Source organism: Heliangelus exortis, chromosome 5 (genome assembly GCF_036169615.1).
Source record: "Heliangelus exortis chromosome 5, bHelExo1.hap1, whole genome shotgun sequence".
NCBI lineage: Eukaryota > Metazoa > Chordata > Aves > Apodiformes > Trochilidae > Heliangelus > Heliangelus exortis.
In genome coordinates this window covers 39,371,649-39,392,830 of record NC_092426.1, presented here as the reverse complement: position 1 = coordinate 39,392,830, position 21,182 = coordinate 39,371,649, and the positions used below count along the sequence as shown (strand labels likewise).

General features: G+C 40.5%; 1 protein-coding gene across 7 annotated transcripts in view; it reads left to right on the top strand.

Moving 5' to 3' along the window:
- The window catches only part of CKAP5 (cytoskeleton associated protein 5), a 48,867-nt gene that overhangs the window by 1,163 nt on the left and 26,522 nt on the right, over nt 1–21,182 (top strand). For 5 of the 7 annotated variants that reach the window (XM_071744823.1, XM_071744822.1, XM_071744821.1 and 2 more), the window contains exons 2-14: nt 9,286–9,378; nt 9,908–10,101; nt 11,202–11,408; nt 13,832–14,003; nt 15,519–15,651; nt 15,955–16,058; nt 16,417–16,530; nt 16,758–16,862; nt 17,354–17,443; nt 17,548–17,712; nt 18,522–18,650; nt 19,500–19,679; nt 20,598–20,711. In XM_071744823.1, the coding sequence (XP_071600924.1) occupies nt 9,322–9,378; nt 9,908–10,101; nt 11,202–11,408; nt 13,832–14,003; nt 15,519–15,651; nt 15,955–16,058; nt 16,417–16,530; nt 16,758–16,862; nt 17,354–17,443; nt 17,548–17,712; nt 18,522–18,650; nt 19,500–19,679; nt 20,598–20,711 (1,764 nt within the window). In that variant the 5' untranslated portion in view covers nt 9,286–9,321. Of the gene's footprint in view, nt 1–2,204; nt 2,990–9,285; nt 9,379–9,907; nt 10,102–11,201; nt 11,409–13,831; nt 14,004–15,518; nt 15,652–15,954; nt 16,059–16,416; nt 16,531–16,757; nt 16,863–17,353; nt 17,444–17,547; nt 17,713–18,521; nt 18,651–19,499; nt 19,680–20,597; nt 20,712–21,182 lie in introns of those variants that run through there. The other 2 variants (XM_071744819.1, XM_071744824.1) reach the window with 2 other exon arrangements.

The following is a 21,182-nucleotide window of genomic DNA, read 5'->3' as shown; positions in this document are numbered from 1 at the left end:
GCTTGTTTTTTGGTTGTAGTTAATGTTACATCTTCCAATAATGCTAATCTGTAGTACTGTTAAAAGTTGCTGTTTGCAGATGAGAAAAGGATGAGGTGTTGTCAGCATGCTGGGCTACCATCAGTAGGAGATATTCCTTCTTTATTTTTATTCCTTGTGTATCAGAGAAGGAGTTGAGCTTTATATCAAAAGAAAGCATATAGAGTTTCAAGGAACACATTGATTCAAAACTGTAAAGGTGAATAGTTCCAAATGCTGAGTCTCAAATATTGAAGTACATTAGAAGGCTGCTTATAAAAATCTATTTTTTAAACTTTTCTCTGGGGTCAAGTCACAAAAAAGAGTGGGTGTGAGTTGTCTTTATAGTTTTGACTCTTTGGCAGCTTATATTAGATCTGGCTGTGCAAAAGTTAGAATTTAGTTTGAATTTCTTGCCCCACCCAGGCTTGGCCTTTTTTTAAACTTTGCTGCTCTGGTACTTCTCCCGTGTAAGACTTATAGATGTGACTTCTGTATTTCTTTTTTCCTCTCTGTGCTTCAGGATGAGGCAGATTTAATTATTTTTTTTTCAGGCCAGAAGATGGCCTTTAAGTACAAGTAACTGGTTCTAAAATTGTTTTGGTTAATTCTCAAGAATACAAGATTGGGGACATTAACTAGAGGATCTGCTACAGAATAAATGATTTGTGATATCTGTGTGAAAACAAATGACACTTGGATTTCAGAAGTGTGGGGCATTAGAGTTGGTCAGATTGTTTTGAACCCATACTAATGCAAGATTCCTCATTTGATAATCTGATATGAAAGAAGTGAATGCACGGTGCCAGACTGCAATTCCTGATCCTTGGACACGTGTGACTTGTGTTTGGTGGGATGTAATTCCCAAGCTGGCTCTGTACTTCCCCTGGTAAGGGGCAGTTAATGTAATCTGAGCTGCTGCAGCCCCCAGCTACCCCGGTGGGGCTGCTCCTCTCCCACAGAGGTCCCTTAAAGCACTCAGGTCTTGTTTCTGTTTCATAGGTAGCTCAGGAAACCTGACTTCCAGTGTCAGGTGAAGATTTCTCTCTTATGCATCACTGTGTGCTTAATGCAGCACTATGTATAAATTTACAGGTGGGATTCATTTGGAATGTTTTAAGCTTTTTCAGTCGACTTTTTGTGTTGTTGCCACCCAGATATTTTATTGTCTGTAGACTAACACCTCTGAATGACTTATGAACACCTTGAATAGCACATACAATTGGAAACTGCTCTGGTTATTTTGTGGAGTAGGCATAACTGTCTCTCAGTCTTAAGTATCTAATTTGGAAGATTTGGTTGTGTAGGATTTATTACTTTAAATCACAGAATGTTAGGTTGGAAGGGACCTCAAGCATCACCTGGTCCAACCCTTTTAATATTGTTTATATGAGGTGTCCCAGCACCTTGTTGAGCTGAGACTTCCAACTTTCCCAAGTGGGGGAATCCAGCCCTTCCCCTGGGAGACCATTCCAAGGTCTGACTGTCCTCATGGGGAAAAATTTCCCTCTTGTGTTCCAATGGAATCTCCCCAGGAGCACCTTGTGCCCATTGCCCCTTGTCTTGTCCATGGGACTCCTTGGACACAGGGAGTCTCCAGCTGCTTTGGAGCTGCCCTGGAAGTCCTGAACATTGGCAGAAGGGCTCCCCTCAGCCTTCTCAAGGCTGAACAGACCTAGTTTTCTCAGCTTCTCCTTGTATGTGTATGTGTGTATATGTATATATATATACATATATATATAAACTTGCACATAAACTCGATATATTTATATATGACATATTGCTCATTTGTTTGTAAATTATTTAATATAAATGACTCTGCAGAGTAGGGGGGTGTTAAGGCCATTTGCCCCTGTAACAGAATCAAGATGTCATAGTCCAAGACTAATCTGGTGTTGCTGGTGACTTGTTGTAGGCTGTTCCAGTGGTTCATCTTCCAGGACTGGAGTTGTAAAGTGTGACCTGGGAAGGCCTTGTTAACCCTGCTGTTTAAATTAAACATTGCCTTGCACCGGGCAGCATTGCTGTGGTTTGTTTGAGTGAAGAGTCTCTTGACCCGAGCAGCTGAGCACTGTTTGGGGTTGTTTCCATGACAGTTGGGTTGTTGCAAATGTTGGACATCGGGAAGCAGGAGCTGTGGTGCAGGGATTTGCCTCCTTTTCACAGGGGTAGGTTGAGATAGGGGAAAAAGTAACTTTGATGCTTACTCAGTGGGGAGCATGGGTGGTTCTCTAGTGCCTAGAAGCTTCTTTCTTCAACCAGCTAAAAACACGTCTAGAGAAAAGTAGCCTTGCATCACAAGGCTTGTTGCTCTTCTCAGGAGGAAGCTGTTGTGACCTGGTTTCCACCATACCAGTTTCTTTGATTGTTGTCACTGTAGAAAGGTATCCCAGAATGTGAGGTGATGTGCTAGAGAGATTGCTGATGAATCAGCTCCATCGGAGCCCTGTCATTACCGGTCTGGCAGCAGAACATGAAACGCGGTGACGGTGCCGGGCTGTTCATTCCTACCTCCTTTGGAAGGGGCCGGGTTTCTCCTTCCTCCTGGCGGCTCTCGGAACTGCTCCCTTCTTTAATCAGAGATGGCTGGGCGGCAGTGGCCCGGGATCACCTCTGCTCCGCGCTCCGAGCGCCCGCAGCAACCTCTGTTGCAGGGACGGTGGTTCTGACCAGTACGGGATGTGACTCCAGAGCTGGGTCCCCGAGACACTGCGCTCCGGTGGCCTTTCCAGCCCCCCCGCAGGGCAAACCCCGCACCGCCGGGGCGCGCCCGCTGGGCCACTCGGTCCGGCCCCGGCCCGGCCCTGCCCGCCTTTGTCTGTCTGGCCCCGGCGCGGCCCGGTTCCCCGCCCAGGTGCGGCCGCGGTTCCCGAGCCCCGCCCGCCGGCGGGGAGGGGCTTGGCCCGGCCCGGCGCAGCCAGCCCCGCGCCTCCCTCCCGCTGTCGCCGCCGAGCCGGGCGGAGCTGTCAGGGTGAGTATCCGGCCAGGCCCGGCGGGGTGCGGTGGCGGTGCCGGGCCCGGCCCGCCGAGGTTCTGGAGCTAGGAAGGCGGGCAGGCACAATGCCGGTCGGGCGGCCTCCTGCCGCTGCCCACAGCCGCGGCCTGTGCCCGGTGCCGGTGCCGCCGCGGAACGGGAAAACCTCGCTGGGCCGCGGTGTGCGGGGGAGGTGGGGCCCGTGGCAGGAGGAGGAGGATGGGGACATGTGGGGCTGAGGGAAGAAGTGTCAGGGAGCTGCTCGGGAAGGTGCTGGGGAGGGGGGTGTCGGTGAGGGCTGTGGCTGCCCCGGTGCTGCCGGAGGGTGCTGCCCTTGGAGAAGGAGGGAGGTAGTGGTCATGCCTGGAGTGGGATGTCTCTGCGGGAGCTTTCCTTGGTCAGCAGTTCAGGCCGTCCTTTTAAAGAGCATCACATGAGCCTTTCTGTCTCTGAGCTTTGTAAACACCTTCAGGGATGAGGGAGTTTGCAGCTAATAAGCATGGTCCCACTCCAGCTGGCCAGCCTGACTTACCTCCGTGAACACCAACTTGCCCGTGGTTACCCCTTCACCTCTTGCCCCTCTCTGCTCTGGGATGCTGGTTTCACTCCAGGCTTACCCATGCAATAAGAAATCACTTGTGCTCTTAGCTGTAGCAGAAAGTCAGGGGGTTTTGTGTTGTCACTCACTTTGAGGCCGTTTTTTTCCATACCCAAGTTGGTTTCTTCTTATTGTTGTTGTTTTTTTGTTTGGGTTTTTTTTAGTTGCTTGGGTTTTGTGGGTTTGTTTGTTTGTTTGTGTGTGGTTTGTTTGTTTGCTTTGGTTTTTTTGTTTCTTTTTTTTCAGGTGTAGTGTGTTGAAATGTTTATTTCCAGAGACATAAAGTATGTATTTCCTTCACCAGTAACTTGCTGTTTGTGCTATTCAAATGTCACTGAACTATGACTTATGGCTTAGAATTTAATTCTCTTTACTCTTTAATGCCCTTTCATTGCTGCTGAAGCAGTAGCTTTTCTCAGCTGCCATCTACTCCACAACCTGCAAAACAGTCCCTTCTTGGATTTTGCCTATTTGATTATTCTGAAGTCCTGCTTTCTTTTCATGAAGAGTCTGCCTAACATCTTCTAATTCATCTTCTGACTGGAAATGCCAACCTTTGAAATCTTATGAGATTTTTATTGCTTAAGCAGCTAATAATCTGTATTTTTTTAACCTCTTTGTCTGTCATCAAAAGATATGTGGACTGAAATTGGAAAGCACATTTACAGTCAGATTGAAAGTTCTGACTCTTGCTGCTTTTGCAGGTATCTGAAGTTCTGGGTTCTTGGCTGGACTTCAGATTTGCTTGTGGCTGGGGAATTTACCAAAGCAATTGCATTATTTCACTGGCTGATTAGGCTGTAGTTCTTGGATTTGTGTACTCTTCTAAATACTATATTACAATTATGTGAATTTTTCAGCTTTTCTTCTGAACGACTTTAGGTCATATCTGATGAGAAGGTTTAGCTGGTAAATAGTGAAAACGTGCTGGGCTAAACTTCTAAGAAATGAAATTCATCTTTTCAGAGCCAAAGAGTGAATGTGACCCAAAACTGCCATTAAACAATTTCTTTCTGCTAGGAAAACTGTGGGCTGCAATGACAAGGGACTATATACTGAGAAATATTTTACCTGAAATAGGACAAATATAGCCATATAGCTTACAAGGGTATGCCCTGCTGTGTAGGGACCTTTCAGACAGATTTTTTCCTTTAAAATGGCCTGTCTTTTCTAGAACTTAGTCTTTTGAGTAAAGTTTTTGAGAAGTTTTCAAAATATCAAAATGTTTGATACCACTGCTGTGCAATGGTGATGCTCAATAGGTAGAGGTGAGTGGGCAGAAGTGGACAATCAGCATTTTGTTCAGCATAAAATGGCCTCCCAGTTTGCCATTGCACATTTTCTAGAGAAAATGGTCTGTAAGCTGAAACTTGATCATAAATCGTAGTGATAGGTGATAAATGCATGCTTCAACATAAAACACCTACATTTCAGGATAGTTGTGATAGGATTATTTTCTGTAGTAGTACCAGCCCTTAAAAATTGTAGCAGGGAACAACACATTTTTACAGAAGCCAAGTGAGAACCATTCAGAGCAGTGTGTGGTTAAACCAAACTTTTATGGATCATCTCTCATATTCTATTAGGTGCTGACAAATTTGTTTCCTGAACTTATGTTCAGTGGGGAAGTTGCACATTTGTAATACCTGGATTTACATTGCCTTGTAAATATTTTCTGCTCTTGCTGGTTTTGTGTGGCCTTCCTTTGAAAGACACCTCATTCTTTCCTTGATGGTCTTCATTTTCTCACTGCTCTATAATATAAGAACCTGCCCTGCCAAGAGCTGTCAGGGAGGATTTGTTATTCATGTTCATTGCAGATTCCTCAGCTGACTTGCTTTTGGAATTGTTGGATTGACCATGTTATTAACAAACTTCTGTCACAAACTTTCTTCTGGTGGTTGAGTCACTTTGGAGGTCTTGTTTTCTAGATTCAGCCAAAAATGAATATTGTTACTGGAAATCTTAAATCTATTTATTCTGAGTTAGGGTAGCAAGAAATCTATGTAGGTCAAATATTTCATTGCTGTAAATTCACTAGTAATAACATAATCTAACTGCATTATTGTATAATGAGGCTTCTCGTTACTTGGATGTTGAAAAGTAATGGCTGGAGGTTTGTATGTCTTTGCAAAGAAGCTTAAAAAAAGCTTTTTTTGGTCAAATGTGAGATACTTTTTAAACACACAGAACCCAGTGGCTTAATTGAAGGGAGAAACAGCAGTCATTTTGTCCTGTTAAGTGCAAGATGTAGACCTTACAAGGTCTTGTCATTAGGGCAGGTGTGAGCAGTGATGAAGTTGATGTTCAAGGAGCTCTCCCTCTGTGACCATGGAACACTTTCTGATAAACTGCCTGCTCTGAAGGGATTTATGAGTTATTGGGGGGGTGGTATAATTTTATCACTATTTTTAGATGCCGGATTCAGCACAGAAAGGGCAACTTAACCCATTTTATAATTGAAGCAACCATTGTAGATGTTTCAACTAAAAATAGTAGGGGAAGTGACTTGACTAAACTGGGGGTGGGGGGGAAGGGAAAGTGAGAAAATAGACTGTTTCATAGTTGTCTGTCTGCCTTCCCTCTGCCTGTCCTATCACGAGTTCCCCCACCTCACCATCCCCAGGCTGAGTACATTGTCAGGCTGGGAGGGGGAATGCTAGGTCCTTTTCCTTGATTTTGTAATGCCTCACTAGGGTGTGCAAGCTGGAGCTCACATTTTGTACCAATGGACAATTGAATATGTGTTATGGGTAAAAATACCTGTAAATCAGCATGAGTCTTTAATTAGACTTTGTCCTGACTTTAGGTTTTGAACTGATTTTAGGGTTTTAGTAAGACAGTCACTGTCCTACAATAGAACTTTCCTTGGAAGAACAGGTGTCTGTAGAGAAAAAAATATAGGGTTTTTTTATTGTTGAGTTAGGAAGTTCATGCTGCTGGCAGTTTTATAAATGACCAGCGTAGATGGGAGGCTGTCTCAGTACAGGTGCCAAAACTCTATTCTGATGTTTCTGCTGCTGGCAGGTCTGTTAGTGCTTTATTTCTTTTTCTTTTTTCTTTGTGATTATCTGTTGTCCTTCTATTGGTTCTCTGTTTACCTCAACAAAATGATACAGACAGGTAATGGCTTGAATAACCTCCAAGTTTCAGAGCAAGATTCAGAGGTACATAATTTCCTATGAAGCTCACACTGCATATTCTTGGCAGAGGCATGTGTGGGCTTGGGAAAAGAGTGCTGTATCTATTTGTCATCTGCATCCATTCTGGAGAACTCTCCCCTTCTTTCTAAATTGGTACCTATAGATGATGGTATTCCTACTGCAAACAGCTTCTGCTGCTCAGCTGCATCTTTCCTGGTGGTGCTTGGCTGCAGAAATAACTTGAGTAACAGAGGGAAGTCTGTGATGTAACTGCATTTGCATTAGGGCATTCCTGCATCCTTCACTCCTAGGTGAGCCATTTGAAAAGTTTTTAATGTGAATGCAGTGACATTTTTGCCTATGGAGGGAAACCATCGTGGTTGTGTAGTTAAATACAGTTTCAACCAGGTCTCCATGTTTACTGTGGGTGTCTTGCTTTTCTGTGGGGGGAGTGACTTTTGTTGGGTTTTGCTTGTTTGTTTGTTGTTTGATTGGGGGTGTGTTTGCTTTTTTTAAATAGGCAAAATGCATTGAATTTGAATCAGGAGGCTGTTGATCTGGACTTAATTTTGAGCTCTTTTTTTCAATAGTCTGAAAGAAGGGAAAAGATAACAAATGAGACAGTTGGGCAGTAGAATTTCAGGACTGTCTAAACAGATGGAAGTGGGATCAGTTGCAAAAGGCTGGTGGGGCCTTTATGCAAAAAGATACAATAATTCATTTGCCCATTTGATCTCATATGATTGTTTGGGTTTGGTATGGCAATTCAAAGCTTGAGTTTTATTTTTCTTTTAACTTTTAAGGCAAAGTACCTTGTTCTTGCAAATTCCTGATGTGAAGGAATGGTGTGACCACTAATTAACCCAGAGTGAGGATTTTCTTTTTTTAATATGGTGTCCATATAAAAAGGTAGTGTAGTAGAATTAACATCTTAGTAGAATAGGCTTTAGGTAGCCTGACTTCTGTGTGTTTTGTCTCTTACATAATGAGGAGAGTGAACCCTTCATTCTCAGTGATTTATAGTTCTAGGGATTAACTAATTTCTCTTTTTTGGCTTTCAATAAATTTTTTTTTCTGAAAAAGCACAGCTCTCAGTACCATAGTCCTGTTGTTAATAAAAAGTGTGTGCATCAATATTAGTGAAATGAGGAGAAACCATAATATGCTTGAATAGATTTGTTTATATGGCTTGTCAACTTTTGTCCTGACATTGACTTTCATTACATTGCTAGTGGGCAAATGAGTAGGTTTATGGAATTGTAGGGAGATCAGTATTAACATCCAGAGGAATCTATACAGATCTGAGGTAAGTTTAATCTCATTTGACTGGGTGTGTTTGGTAGCTGGTAGGAGTTAGGGCTCCTTTTGGTTTTTAAATTATTGGGTGCTTGTTTTTTTCCTTTTCTGAAGTAAATATTTTCACTGTAGACACTTCTTAGCCTAATTTTACTGTTCAGTTAGCTCTGTGTTATATGACTGACAGAAGGCATTGGCGAATTTCTAGGGGTTAATTTTCTGCAAGGAACCTCTGTGCATTACCTGAAATACTTTGTAGGTTAAACTGTGCACCTTTATTGTCTGAGGTGGAATTTAATTTAGCAATATTCTGCTAGTGTAATATATTTATATACCTGTAGTGGTAAGTTGTTGTGTATGCTGTCCAGCTTCTAGAGTTTTGATTATCTTTGTCTCTGCATTTGAACTGGTGTGCTGGAATGTCTTGGTCCTTTGGTTTGATTTTGTTTCAGTAAATAGTGCTGGGTGTCCTCATTACTGCTGCTATTCTGATGTTTGCCCATCTCCCTGCATCAGGCCTGTTGTACAGTATGTTTGAGATGGCACTGAGCCTGAGGTCTCATCTCATACCCTCATGGTATTTCTGTCTTAGTAGAAAGGAAAGGAGGGGGGAGGGGAAGGAGGAAGACACTTAGAAAGTTGGATGGGTGAGGATTTGAGCCCTAGATGTGGCAAGATCTCATCTTGATAGATGCTGACACTGGCTACCTTAGAATTAGGCCACAAAGTGGTTAGCTTGCAAAAATGGCTTTTGTTCCCCATGTGGCACTGCTTGTTTCAGTCGTGCTGTTTGTCCAGCTGCTAGGATGGCTGTACTTACACCAGCACCCCAGTATTTTTTGACACTGATTCATGGCACCTGTTGCTGAAAGCACATGTCAGTAAGAATACCCTCAGTGTAGCTGGGGACTTCTTTTAGTGCCTTAATTGTAGTACATCCTTCCTCAAGCTGAGTTTATGCTCTGCTTGTCTTCTCATCTTACTCAAATTTTCACAGATTGAAGCTTCCAGTGTCTGAAATATTAGGAGTTGCACTGTTCTCTAATCTTTAATGGCTCCTGGTATCCTTCCAGGACTAACAGAATGGTGAGCTAGTCAAAATATAGCATATCTAAATATAATTACAAGCTTTGGAGAATGGGTTGCACATTAGGAATAGACTTGCTAAGTAGCTCTTTTCTTTTTTTTTTTTAATATAAGTGTGTTGCAGCTGGCACCTCCTGTATTTTTGTTTTAATTCATCAATATCTCCACAGGAATTACTGTAATTATAAGAGAGAACCTGAATTACAATGGGGGACGACAGTGAGTGGATGAAACTGCCCATTGACCAGAAATGTGAGCACAAGGTAGGAAATCTTGTTTTTGGGTTTGGCTTGCTGCATGATACCTTTGCTGTGGTGATTCTGTGGCACTCCTCAAGTGCACTATAGTTGTGATCTTGACAGCACCACAGTGTGTGTATAACAGCTCTGAAACTGCATCATTTTTACCCAACTTTGAGGCTGTGTAGCATTTATTAAGCAGAATTTAGTAGCTTGGTCATCTGTATGGTGTAAGCTGAAATATGAGTGGACTTTCTGATGTGGAGAAATTACTCATCTGCATCTAAAACTATTGTTAGGCTCCCACCTACTCAGTGGTTGTTAGAGCTTATGAAGAGTAGTGGGGAAGGCTGACGTGTCTCTATCCAGGTTATTCTTGGCAAGAGAAGAACATATTTTGTCCTATTAGACATTATTCATATCATCACTGAAGAGAAACAGTGCAGCTGCCAGCTTACTGAGGATGCTTTCTAGGATAATTGAAGAATTTTGTAAAATTGGTGAGTTAAGATTGTACTAGCATGACATCTGAATATTTGATTTCTGCTTCCAGCTATGGAAAGCCAGATTAAATGGTTATGAAGAAGCCCTTAAGCTCTTCCAGAAGATAGATGATGAAAAGAGCCCTGAATGGTCAAAGTATCTTGGATTGATAAAAAAGTTTGTGACAGACTCCAATGCAGTGGCTCAGTTGAAAGGACTGGAAGCAGCACTTGCTTATGTTGAAAATGCACATGTAGCTGGGAAGTAAGTATCCTTTTCATGTTACTGGTAGGCTATGACAGTTAAATGTGCTTTTTGAGAAAGGCTACAGATAAGTTGTACAGTGGCCACTGACTTTATCTTGACTGTTGAGAGCAGAACTTGCTTCCTGATACAGAAAATGTGCTGAGTGGTAGGATTGCCTGGTGGGTGGCTTCTACATCCAGATTAGCTTGTCAGAAATTGCTCATAGCATTCAAAAAAGCTATCAAGGGCAGTTGTACAAGTTTCTGAAATGGTAGAGAAAGTGAATCAATAATTTGGTGGTATTGGTGTTGTGAGTTGGAATTCCTGTTCTTAGTTGACTGAAACCCTGTGTATATACAGGGACCTTTTTTTTTTTTTTTTCCAGGGAGATATTAGTGTAATTTATTCATAAAATAAAATTGCATTTATGCAGTGTTGCTTTCAACTTAGCCAGAATGAATCTTCATACCTGCCAATTTCTTAACAGGATTTTTTTTGAGTATTTCACTGTTGCCTAGCCTGTTAAATAGCCTGTACTCCCAAGGGTAAAATAAAAACACCTGGTGGTCCAGATCAGTGCTTTGACCCACTGACTTTGTGGCCTGATGAAATTAGTAAGTATCATGTTTAAAAATCAAGTAAGCAAATCCAAAGCTTTGTTTAAAAACCTAATTATCTTTTACACCCTTGATTTAAAAGGGATGTGATTTCCTTGATTGGAAACTTTGAAACAGGTATGAAGTTCTGTGTTGGAATTATGCACCAATGCTCTGTGTTAGTTAACTGTAACATACAGCTCCAGGAAATTATTTATGGACCTTAACTAATATTAATGAATACAGTTTTGAAGAAATGTTCACTATTCAGTCTGGTGTAGTCCAATATTAGGAAGATGTTAACCAGCACTCAGTTTGCAGGAGTTCTGATTAAGCTGGAGGTTGAAGTCTCTGCTTCCCAAAGACCTTCAAAGTTAACTTTGATTTTAGTCTGCATTATATGAGGACTTGCTAGGTTTTAATCCATCCTTTAGGTGTTGTGTGTGCTTTATTCTGTGCATAATGTTGTAGAGACCATTATTTACTGAAGTGTTCCAGAAGTAACACATTCTCATCTTTCAGGACTACAGGAGAAGTAGCATCTGGAGTTGTAAATAAAGTGTTCAATCAGCCAAAAGCCAGAGCAAAAGAGCTGGGTCTAGATATATGTCTAATGTATATAGAAATTGAGAAAGGGGAAGCAGTACAAGAAGAATTGCTAAAGGGTCTGGACAACAAAAACCCCAAAATCATAGTAGCATGTATAGAGACCCTGAGGAAAGCACTAAGGTAAGCTTTTAGGTTTTACTTTGTGGCTTTTCTTTTCTTTTTCTCTCTTGCTAGCAGTATGTAGAGTCTAATTTGTTGCTCAAGTCTTTTTAGCAGACCCTCCTTATTTTAGCCTGGGATGAATCTCTACTGAGCCAATATTTTGTGGTAATAACAGTTGAGAGCATCATGGGACCTTTTAGATGTGAGAGATGCCTTTGTTGTACAAGCCTCATCTGGATCACTTTTGTTCAAGGCAACTGTTTACCAAAGTTCCATTTTCACAATGAACCTCTGAAAGAAGGGCAGCATTAGTGTGTCTTGCTCCAGACTGTGGAGCTTTTCTGAATAGCTGAAATAAACTCAGTGATGGGAGAACTGACATGCAGACTATTCTTTATAAAAGCCTGTTTTCTTCCCTGATGTGTGAGCATCTTTAATTGGGTACATGGTGTTTGGGTTTGAAAGAGAATTAAAAAGATAGAAGCTTATTGCACAGTAAGCTTCCATCATCCATATACTAATTCATTAAAAAGAAAAGCTGATAACACTCCCTAAAAAATCCAATTTGATAAAGGTGGGGTGGTTGGTTTCAAGATTGGATTTGGAGCAACTTGTTTTGTTTCACTTGAAGTATGTTGTCTGCCTTTTGTCAGTTGAGTGAAAAACACTGGATTTTTGTCAAATTCTTGTATGTGTTGTATGTACCATTCAGTGCCTGTTAGATCTTTTTATTTTTGTTTTTTTTTTAAGGAAACACTTTTTGTGAACAGAACACTTTTTTTGGGGGGGGGGAAAGTAGTTTATGTGAAATCTCAAAATGGATGAGTGTCTTATAGTAGGTGTTTCCTAGAACTTGCTGAGCCATAGGTACAGATGTTCCTTGTTGAAGCAATTGTCAGGCTTTTTGTAAGAGTAGTCACACATGGTAGTAGTAGTTGGCACTTTTTGCTTCTACTAAGTGAAACTGCTGTCCCAAATTTTAGGAATATATTTTAGCTATTTTAAATTGCTTTATCTATTCAAATGCCCTTTTTAACAGTTCAATGTCATTAGAAACCTGCATAACCTTCCTTAATATCTTTCATCTATATCTTTCACATCTATAAAATGTGCCACATCTGCTGCTTTTTTTTTTTTTTCTATGTGCAATATTTATTATCCTCAAGATGGCAAGATCAAATTTTTTCATATTTTCTAGTTCATTCATGTTGACTGAATTCACGTGTTATCTAACTTTGTCTTGTGCATTGACAGGGTTTCTGCACTGATAAAAAATTCTGTGCTGTACATATATAATTAGATTAGCTTCTGGTGGTTGTTTCCTTGTGCTGAAGTTTCTGTTCTTTTTTGTGTTGTGTGAATTAGAGAATAAATGAATTAGATAAGAATAACAGAATTTGTAAAGGCACTTTGCCAAATACACCCCTTTTTTGAGCTGTGGTAGAAAAATAAAACTCTTGGGCAACTCATTTGTTTATATTAAATTTTGTTGTTTCTAGGACTGGAGCCTCCTTTGCCTGTTATAATACTTAATATTTCACAAAGCAGGTGTGAATAAAATGTTTAGCAGTAGAATTTTTAGAGTGAATCATGTAAGTTTTAGTTCTTGAGCAGCCATTTTTGCCAGCTCTTTCATGTACTTGATTGGAGGGCAGCTGAAAGAAAAAATGTTATTGCAAAGGTTAATTCAGAATTCTCATGGAAAAGAAATGCTGCTTAATCAACAAAAAATATGGCTTCTGCAGTGATTGAGGTGTGATGCTTTAAGAGCTGTAGCAATTGATTGTGCTGTGAGTATGAGAAGCAAGTTCCCATGTTCTCATCATCAGCAGTAATTGAAAAAGGAAGTTTGGTGCATGAAGCTCAGCACAGTTTGTAGAGTCTGCTGAGAGGGTGGGTGATTGTTTGGAGAAACTTGATTTTGTGTCCTTTTAGCAACACAGTTCAACCCATGTTTTTTCTGTGAAGATGATAGAGGCTCATTATAATTATCTGGCCCAACAAGGGGACAAGTGACTAAGGCTTTTACTGAAGTTTGCCTCCAAGGATAGACAAAGGAGATGTTATTCTCATTAAAAAAAAAAAAAAAAGTAGGTCATACAGGTTTTGATCTAAAGGCACTTTCTTTTTTTCTCCCCTACTTCCACACTCCCCTACCCCCAACAGGGGAACAGATGTAAGCAGCAGATTGGATTAAGTGCTTTGAAGCAATTTCAGAAGCCTAATTTTGTCATTCCAAGGTGGTCATGGAGAGGGTTGTTATGATAGGGCAAATATCCTTTAAATTTGACAATATGAGTAGCATCACAAAGTAATTGTTAATGATTTAAGTAAATTACACACTTCATGGATAGTTTATAGAAAAGCTGTTATTATTTGTGGATCACCCTCTGGTTTCTACCTGGACATTGGTGCTAATTCCATGTTTTTTTAACTTCCAGTGAATTTGGTTCAAAAATAATCTCACTGAAGCCAATTATTAAAGTACTGCCAAAACTTTTTGAGTCTCGGGAAAAGGCTGTTCGGGATGAAGCCAAACTCCTTGCTGTGGAGATCTACCGTTGGATAAGGGATGCTCTGAGACCTCCACTGCAGAATATCAACTCTGTTCAGGTAAGGAGAAAGCAGGTCTGTATCCAGACATTTGAGAAAACACTGCCATGAACACCTTCTCTTATCCTGTGCTGTGTTGGGCATTTTTTAAAGTCAAGGCTGGAATTTTTCAGTCTGAGCAATGCAGTTTTTTAGCTTCTTGTAATTTTACCAGAAACGTTAGTCCCCCTTTGACCCAATTTCTTTACAAATAACAATCTCTTGTTGCTCTGAATATCTATGAAGCTGTGGGAGGAAGCATCACATAGAAACTATGGAGGTGATTTGGGAAGCAGAATGATATTTCTTGGAGATCTAACCCGAGGCAAATGGTTACCCTTGTAAAAGATCCATGCAATGGAAGTCTTATCATAGAATCATAGAATGGGCTGGGTTGGAAGGGACCTCAGAGATCATCAAGTCCAACCCTTGATCCACTCCCACTGCAGTTCCCAGCCCATGGCACTGAGTGCCACATCCAGGCTCTTTTGAAATATCTCCAGGGATGGAGAATCCACCCCTTCCCTGGGCAGCCCATTCCAGTGTCTGATCACCCTCTCCAGAAAGAAATTCTTTCCTAATGTCCAACCTAAACCTCCCCTGGCACAACTCGAGACCTCTTGTGCCCTCTTGTCTTGCTGAGAGTTGCCTGGGAAAAGAGCCCAACCCCCCCCTGGCTCCAACCTCCTTTCAGGGAGTTGTAGAGAGTGATGAGGTCTCCCCTGAGCCTCCTCTTCTCCAGCCTCAACACCCCCAGCTCCCTCAGCCCTTCCTCACAGGACTTGTGCTGGATCCCTTCCCAGCCTCCTTGCTCTTCTCTGGACCTGCTCCAGCACCTCAATCTCCTTCCTGAGCTGAGGGGCCCAGAACTGGACACAAAGTCTTCAAGCTGACCATTTTTCTTCTCCATTTTCTCTGTTTTTATGAAGTCTTATCTTCTATCTGGCTTATTCTGGTACTGCTTAAGATATGACGGTTCCACTTCAGGACATGGCATTACGTTATGATAACTATGCTATTAGAGGTGGAACATTCCTTTTTAAAAAAACTTTGAAAATTATTTCTGCATCCTTCTCTCATACTCACTTGAATTAATTGTGTCCAGGTGAGTTCAAGCACTAACTTGTTGGGAAAGGCACAGTTTAAAAAAAAAACCACCAAGTGTCTCATCAAATGAAGCTCAACATATTTTGTCATAGTTTTAGTGTATTTTAGTAGCATAGATGTAACAGATCTTCCTTTCATTCTCTGCCACTTTTATTTTAAAGCTTCCACAAAGGCCACACCATTCTGAATGTTCTACAGTTTGTTCTTGTGTAATTGCTTTGCATTTATATTTCTGTTGATGATATTGTGTTTTGTTGATCTAATTGGTCAAAAGCTTCTGAACACTGAATGTGAAGGGGAAGTATTTTCTTTGGTGGCAGAAAAAAGAACTTGAAAGATGATGCTACCTTGGCTTTGAAATGGGAAAACTGCAATGCATTCCATGAAGTGTTTCTTGTCTTGAGATGTGATTCTTTTCTCTTTTGACAGCTAAAAGAACTGGAAGAAGAATGGGTCAAAGTCTCATCATCTGCCCCTAAGCAGACCAGGTTCCTGCGTTCCCAACAGGAGCTGAAAGCAAAATTTGAGCAGCAGCAGGCAGTTGGAGGAGATGCAGATGGAGGTAAATTATTTGCTCTCTTGACTTCCTTGGGAAGTCTGTCACTGGTGTGTTACTTGTGAGGGAATGTGTTAAATTAGTTAAAAATAAAAAAATAAAGATGTGTTGAATTCAAACCTGCTGCAAGACTTGGGAAGTGCACTACACAGCAAGAAAGCGTGGGTGGAGCAAAAACTTTAGATGATATCTGTCCTTCTGAATAGAAAAAAACAACTGCTGGTAGTAATTTTTGAGCAATGAACTTAGAGTGGTGCTGTAATAAAAACTTTACTTGTCACTCTGCTTGTATTTTTCTCCTGGTTGCAGGAGGTGATGATGAGGAAGAGGCGGTACCACAGGTGGATGCATACGAGTTGCTTGAAGCTGTAGAAATTCTTTCCAAGCTTCCCAAGGACTTCTATGAGAAAATAGTAAGCATAAACTTAAATACTATTAGTTCATTCTGTGGCATGTGGAGCTAATGAATCTTAAGATTTACTGGCATTCTGCAATGGGTGCTTTACTATTACATGGATAATAGCAGGCTGGGGCAAGTAAAATATAGACTAAGTTTTAAAATTCTACTTACCATCAAGAAAACTAATTTTGAGGAGCTGAGATGTCCTGGGTAAAGAGTGTATTTTATATCTAATTGCAATTATTGATGTTGAACTCTACCTTGAGAGAGCCAAAGTCTCTCTAGAGTTAAGTTTTAAAATCTGTAGTTTCTGGAAAGCATGCTTGTCTAAAATTGTATTTTAAAAAGAATCTAAATTATTTACTCCGCAGGAAGCAAAAAAGTGGCAAGAAAGGAAAGAAGCTCTAGAAGCTGTTGAAGTGCTGGTGAAAAATCCCAAGCTGGAATCAGGAGACTATGCAGACTTGGTTAAAGTTCTCAAAAAGGTAATAAATAAAACCTAGATAGTTTAATCTAATTTATTTTTTGTAATTTATTTGTATTATATTTTAGAGGTTACAGCTGATTTAATACTGATGACTAGAAAATTACTAGCTGGAACAGTGATGGAAATAACCCACTCTGTGGCCCACTGACTGTTTTAAGAAATCCTTCCATGTCTCTGAAACTTGGATTTTCAGTCTTTAACACTGCTTGTTGACATTCTCTCCAGGTTGTTGGAAAGGATACAAATGTTATGTTGGTTGCATTGGCTGCCAAATGCCTTGCTGGACTGGCTACTGGCCTCCGAAAGAAATTTGGACAGTATGCAGGGCATGTAAGTAAAAATATCTACTTCTTTCTTGGGTGTGTTTGCTCCAAGAAGTATTCAGTTTGATTTAGAACCATAGTCTTCAGAGCTGGGGGTCAACTGAGGGCTTCTTGAGCTGTGCTGGGTGCTGTAAGGAAGCTGGGAAAGAGAGGACAGGTTATGTACCTCCTTGGATTCTTGTAGTCCAAGAACACAATCTCCATTCTGTTGATCTGTGTTCCAGACCAGTGTATCTGGTGAACTTGTATATCTGCCTTTTGATTATCTTTGCTGTGAATTTGTTCAGAAATCTGTAATTATTAATAGATGGACTGGAATGCAAATAATGCTGGAGATCAGCTAGTTTAAATAGTTCATACTGCTGTTTGTGTACTCCTGGAAGGGGCAGCAATGATGCATTTTTTACTCCTCTGCAAAATTCCAGGGAGCAGGCTTTCTGGTTGTATCAATGAAGAGGGGATTACCTTTTCCACTGGTTTATTTTCCCTTTTCCACAGGTTGTTCCAACAATCCTGGAGAAATTTAAAGAGAAAAAGCCTCAGGTAGTACAGGCACTGCAGGAGGCCATTGATGCAATCTTTCTTACAGTAAGTGTGGCACTTTTCCCATTGTCTGAGAACTGGCCTCTAGTTTTTGTTTACTTTTCTCTTACTTAACTGCAACTTAATGACTTCTTTATCCAACACTGCAGACCACCTTGCAGAACATAAGTGAAGATGTGTTGGCAGTGATGGATAACAAAAACCCAACAATTAAGCAACAAACATCCCTTTTCATTGCAAGGAGCTTCCGGCACTGTACACCTTCTACTCTGCCAAAAAGCCTGTTAAAACCTTTCTGTGCTGCACTTCTAAAGGTAAAGCAGGAGAAGCTGGTAGTTCTCTGGCATTTACTCAAGCACTATTATTGTGAGGCACTGGATTGTTGTGGGAGAAAGACCCTTCTGGTAGCATTAAGACTAAAGGGTGCTGGTGTGCTGTGTAGCCAGCAGGGTCAGTTTTACCTGATGCCAAACTTGGAGAGGACTGTCAGTCATGGGAACAGTTTAGTCTTCTTTTTCTTGGTTTCTCTGGAACTGCAGACTCCCCATGTTTATAATAGACTAAGACAGATAATTTGCAGCTATGAAATTTCTGGGCACTGTGCCCCTTTCTTCTTGTGGACTTCTCTAGCAAGTTTTAGTTGGAATGCTCCATGTAATTTACCATGAATAAAAGAACCACTGTTGATCATACACTGCAGCTACACCAGAGCATTTATCAGGGTAAATTACAATGATGTGTACTTCTTTCTTAATGCAAAATAGCCCTTTCTTTGTTATGGGAAATATCACTGGCTTCAAAAATGAAGATCTGGGTAGGGTTGTAGAACTCCTTGTGAACTTCTGTGGTGTTGCAGTATCTATCAAAGCAGGAATGTTTACTCTCATCTTGTGCACAAGATTCAAAGATGGGAAGCTTTCTATATCTGAGAAACAGTAGACTTGATCAGTACATGGAAAAGCAGTACTTGGAAAATAACCTTTTTCTTCAGTGTAATGTTAAAGATTACTCTGTTGTAGATGTTGATTTCTAAAAAAGGGAAGGGAATTTGTACAAAAGATGGATTTAGGGATCTGCTCAGGTAAGAATTGCAAGTCCTGATACAAGTTGTCTCTTTCTGCAGCATATCAATGATTCTGCTCCTGAAGTAAGAGATGCAGGATTTGAAGCATTAGGCACTGCCTTGAAGGTGGCTGGAGAGAAAGCTGTGAATCCTTTTCTAGCAGATGTAGACAAACTAAAGCTTGATCGGGTGAGTTTATCATAAATGTTGTGAAAAAAAAAAAAAGCTCCATGTATCTATTTGAGGTTCATTTTAGCTAGAGGAGACTGAAGACAGGGTGCTTTAGCTAATAACTTTCAGTGCAGATTTTTGCAATTTTTTTGCTTTCTAAAATGCATTAGTATGTTAACATTACACCTTTTCATTCTTGCATAAATTATCTGTTTTGGCTTCAAACCTGTATTATCTATGAGGTGAGTTGTGAAGTTTGGGTTAGTGTTTGTTTTGCTTTTGTTTGGCTGTTTGTATGTGGTGTTTTTTCTGTTTCTGAATGTTTTCTCTGGTGTCTAAAACAAAGCTTAAGATTTTGCATCACAACCAGGTGGTAAAAGTCTCTATTACTAGACAGGATTTGGTATTAAAAACTTTGCAGCAGCAACGTTTTCATGCTTTTAGATAAGCTGCCAGGTTTGTTAACTGCATGATTTTTTTTTTTTAACTTAAGGTGCTAAGAATTTGTCTTTAGAGGGTCTGTAAGTCCTAGGTGGGTGCCACTGCTTTTTATGTGTATAAATGCACTTCATTTTGAACTAGAAAATTATTGTAGCAATAGAGTGGTGGCTTATGCCATTGACTGGTTAACATTACTACTGCAAGGAAAACAGGTTAACAGGATTTGGTGGAGTAAACAACTTAAACTCTTTACATTTTTTTCCAGAGTAGTCAAGTTTGAATCACTGCTCTTGAAGGGATATTTTACATCCAGTTGTGGTAGCTAAATAACTTTTTTTTCTTGTTCTTCTTCCCCTTCCTTTTTTTCCCCCCTTCTTCTACACCCTGTTTGGTTTTTGTTTTTTGGTTTTTTTAATTGCTTGACAGATTAAAGAGTGTGCTGAGAAGGTAGAGCTGATTTATGGTAAAAAGACAGGAGGAGCTGCTGAGAAAAAAGAAGGCAAGGCTGTTAATGGAAAGGCTCCAGCTCTTTCAGGGTCTGGAGATAAAGAAGCAAAAGATGCAGCAGCCAAGCCAGGGCCACTGAAGAAAGCACCTGCTGTGAAGGTAAGAGACTGCCAAGAGATTTTCTGAGAATTACAGCTGTTTGTGATTGCACTGAGAGTTGGTTGATGGAGATCACAGAGGTGGCCCTACAGAACACCTTCCACTGAGGAATCACTCTTTCCGTAGGACTAAGCAAGCCCAACAACAAAAACAATCCTGGAGTTTGAGAATGTACTTGATGAAATCTGGTTTTTGTCAAATTGTCTTGTCGCTTCTGTTTTAATACCAGATTTTGGTACCAAAATAGTGACAGGGTGCTGGAGGCCTTCAGAGGGTGTTGTAGCATCAGTGTGTTGTGTGGTGGTGTAGTAATATTTGGCTGAAATCCATGTTTCTTACAGCTAGCAAGGTTACTAATGAAGTGTTCAGTATTCTCTTTAGTGTTGTTTCTAGTTTAACATAAATAAATTGAACCATTAACCTGTAATGCTTCAAAATTATAACTTGTATTTTTGAAGTTGACCTAAGTAGCAATATAGATGGTCTTTGTAATACCCTGTTTAGTTCTCTAGGTGGGATACCTCAAAGTAAATAGTAAAATGGATCATTTTTTTTCAGTCTACTAATACCCTGGTAGCATAGGAAAGAGTCACCAGTTTCAAGTTTAATATCTAACCAGTATCTATAGGAGAATATACAAATGCTCATTATTTCCTGGACCCTCACAAATAGCAGATATTCCTTCTCTTTTCATCTGTCATTGTTCTGTGTATCCCTGTTACTGTGTCTTACAAAGCCTGGTAGCCTGAAAGCAACCTATAAATTAAACTCTAGTATGAATCTTTCTCTGCCTACAACTGTTAGGGTAATAGAGAGAAATGTTTTCTGATGTTAGGCTGGAGAAGTGTAGGAAAAGTAGTTATTTTGGTGTCTGGGCTGGAGTCCTGTTCTTTGCTAACTTACCCATTTCATTTCTAGCCTGGGGGCCCACCCAAGAAAGGCAAACCAGCTGCAGCTGCAGGCATGGGAGGTGCTGGGACTAAAGGCAAGAAGGGTCCTGAGACCAAAGAGATATTTGAACCAGAGCTCTCAGTGAGTATTCTGCAATTCTCTGATATAAGGATGTTATCAGTTCTCCAGCTGCTACAGGATTTTTCACTGAAGTTGGGGGGTGGGTCCTGTTAGGACAAGGCAAAGCCATACATTTAAATTAATTCATAACTGGTAAAACTGATGTTTCAAGCTAATGTCATAGGATATCTCATGTCATCTCTCTAGGAACCAATGAAACAAGTGAAGCTACGACCACTTCATATGCAATTTAGTTGTAATGTGGGGTTTACAGTATTCTGGAGTTCACCTTGAAATATGAAATATACTACAATAATAATTACACAAACTAATACAGGTTTAGTCCATCCTGCTAATATTAAGTTACACCTCAAGAAAATTACTGAATTCTTCATGTTAATTGGACATCTGCCTACCTTCTTGGTAGGTAATCAGGTAAACTGAGCTATCTGTAGGTCAAACAGGAAAACAAAAGCTAGTAAAGCTTTGTTA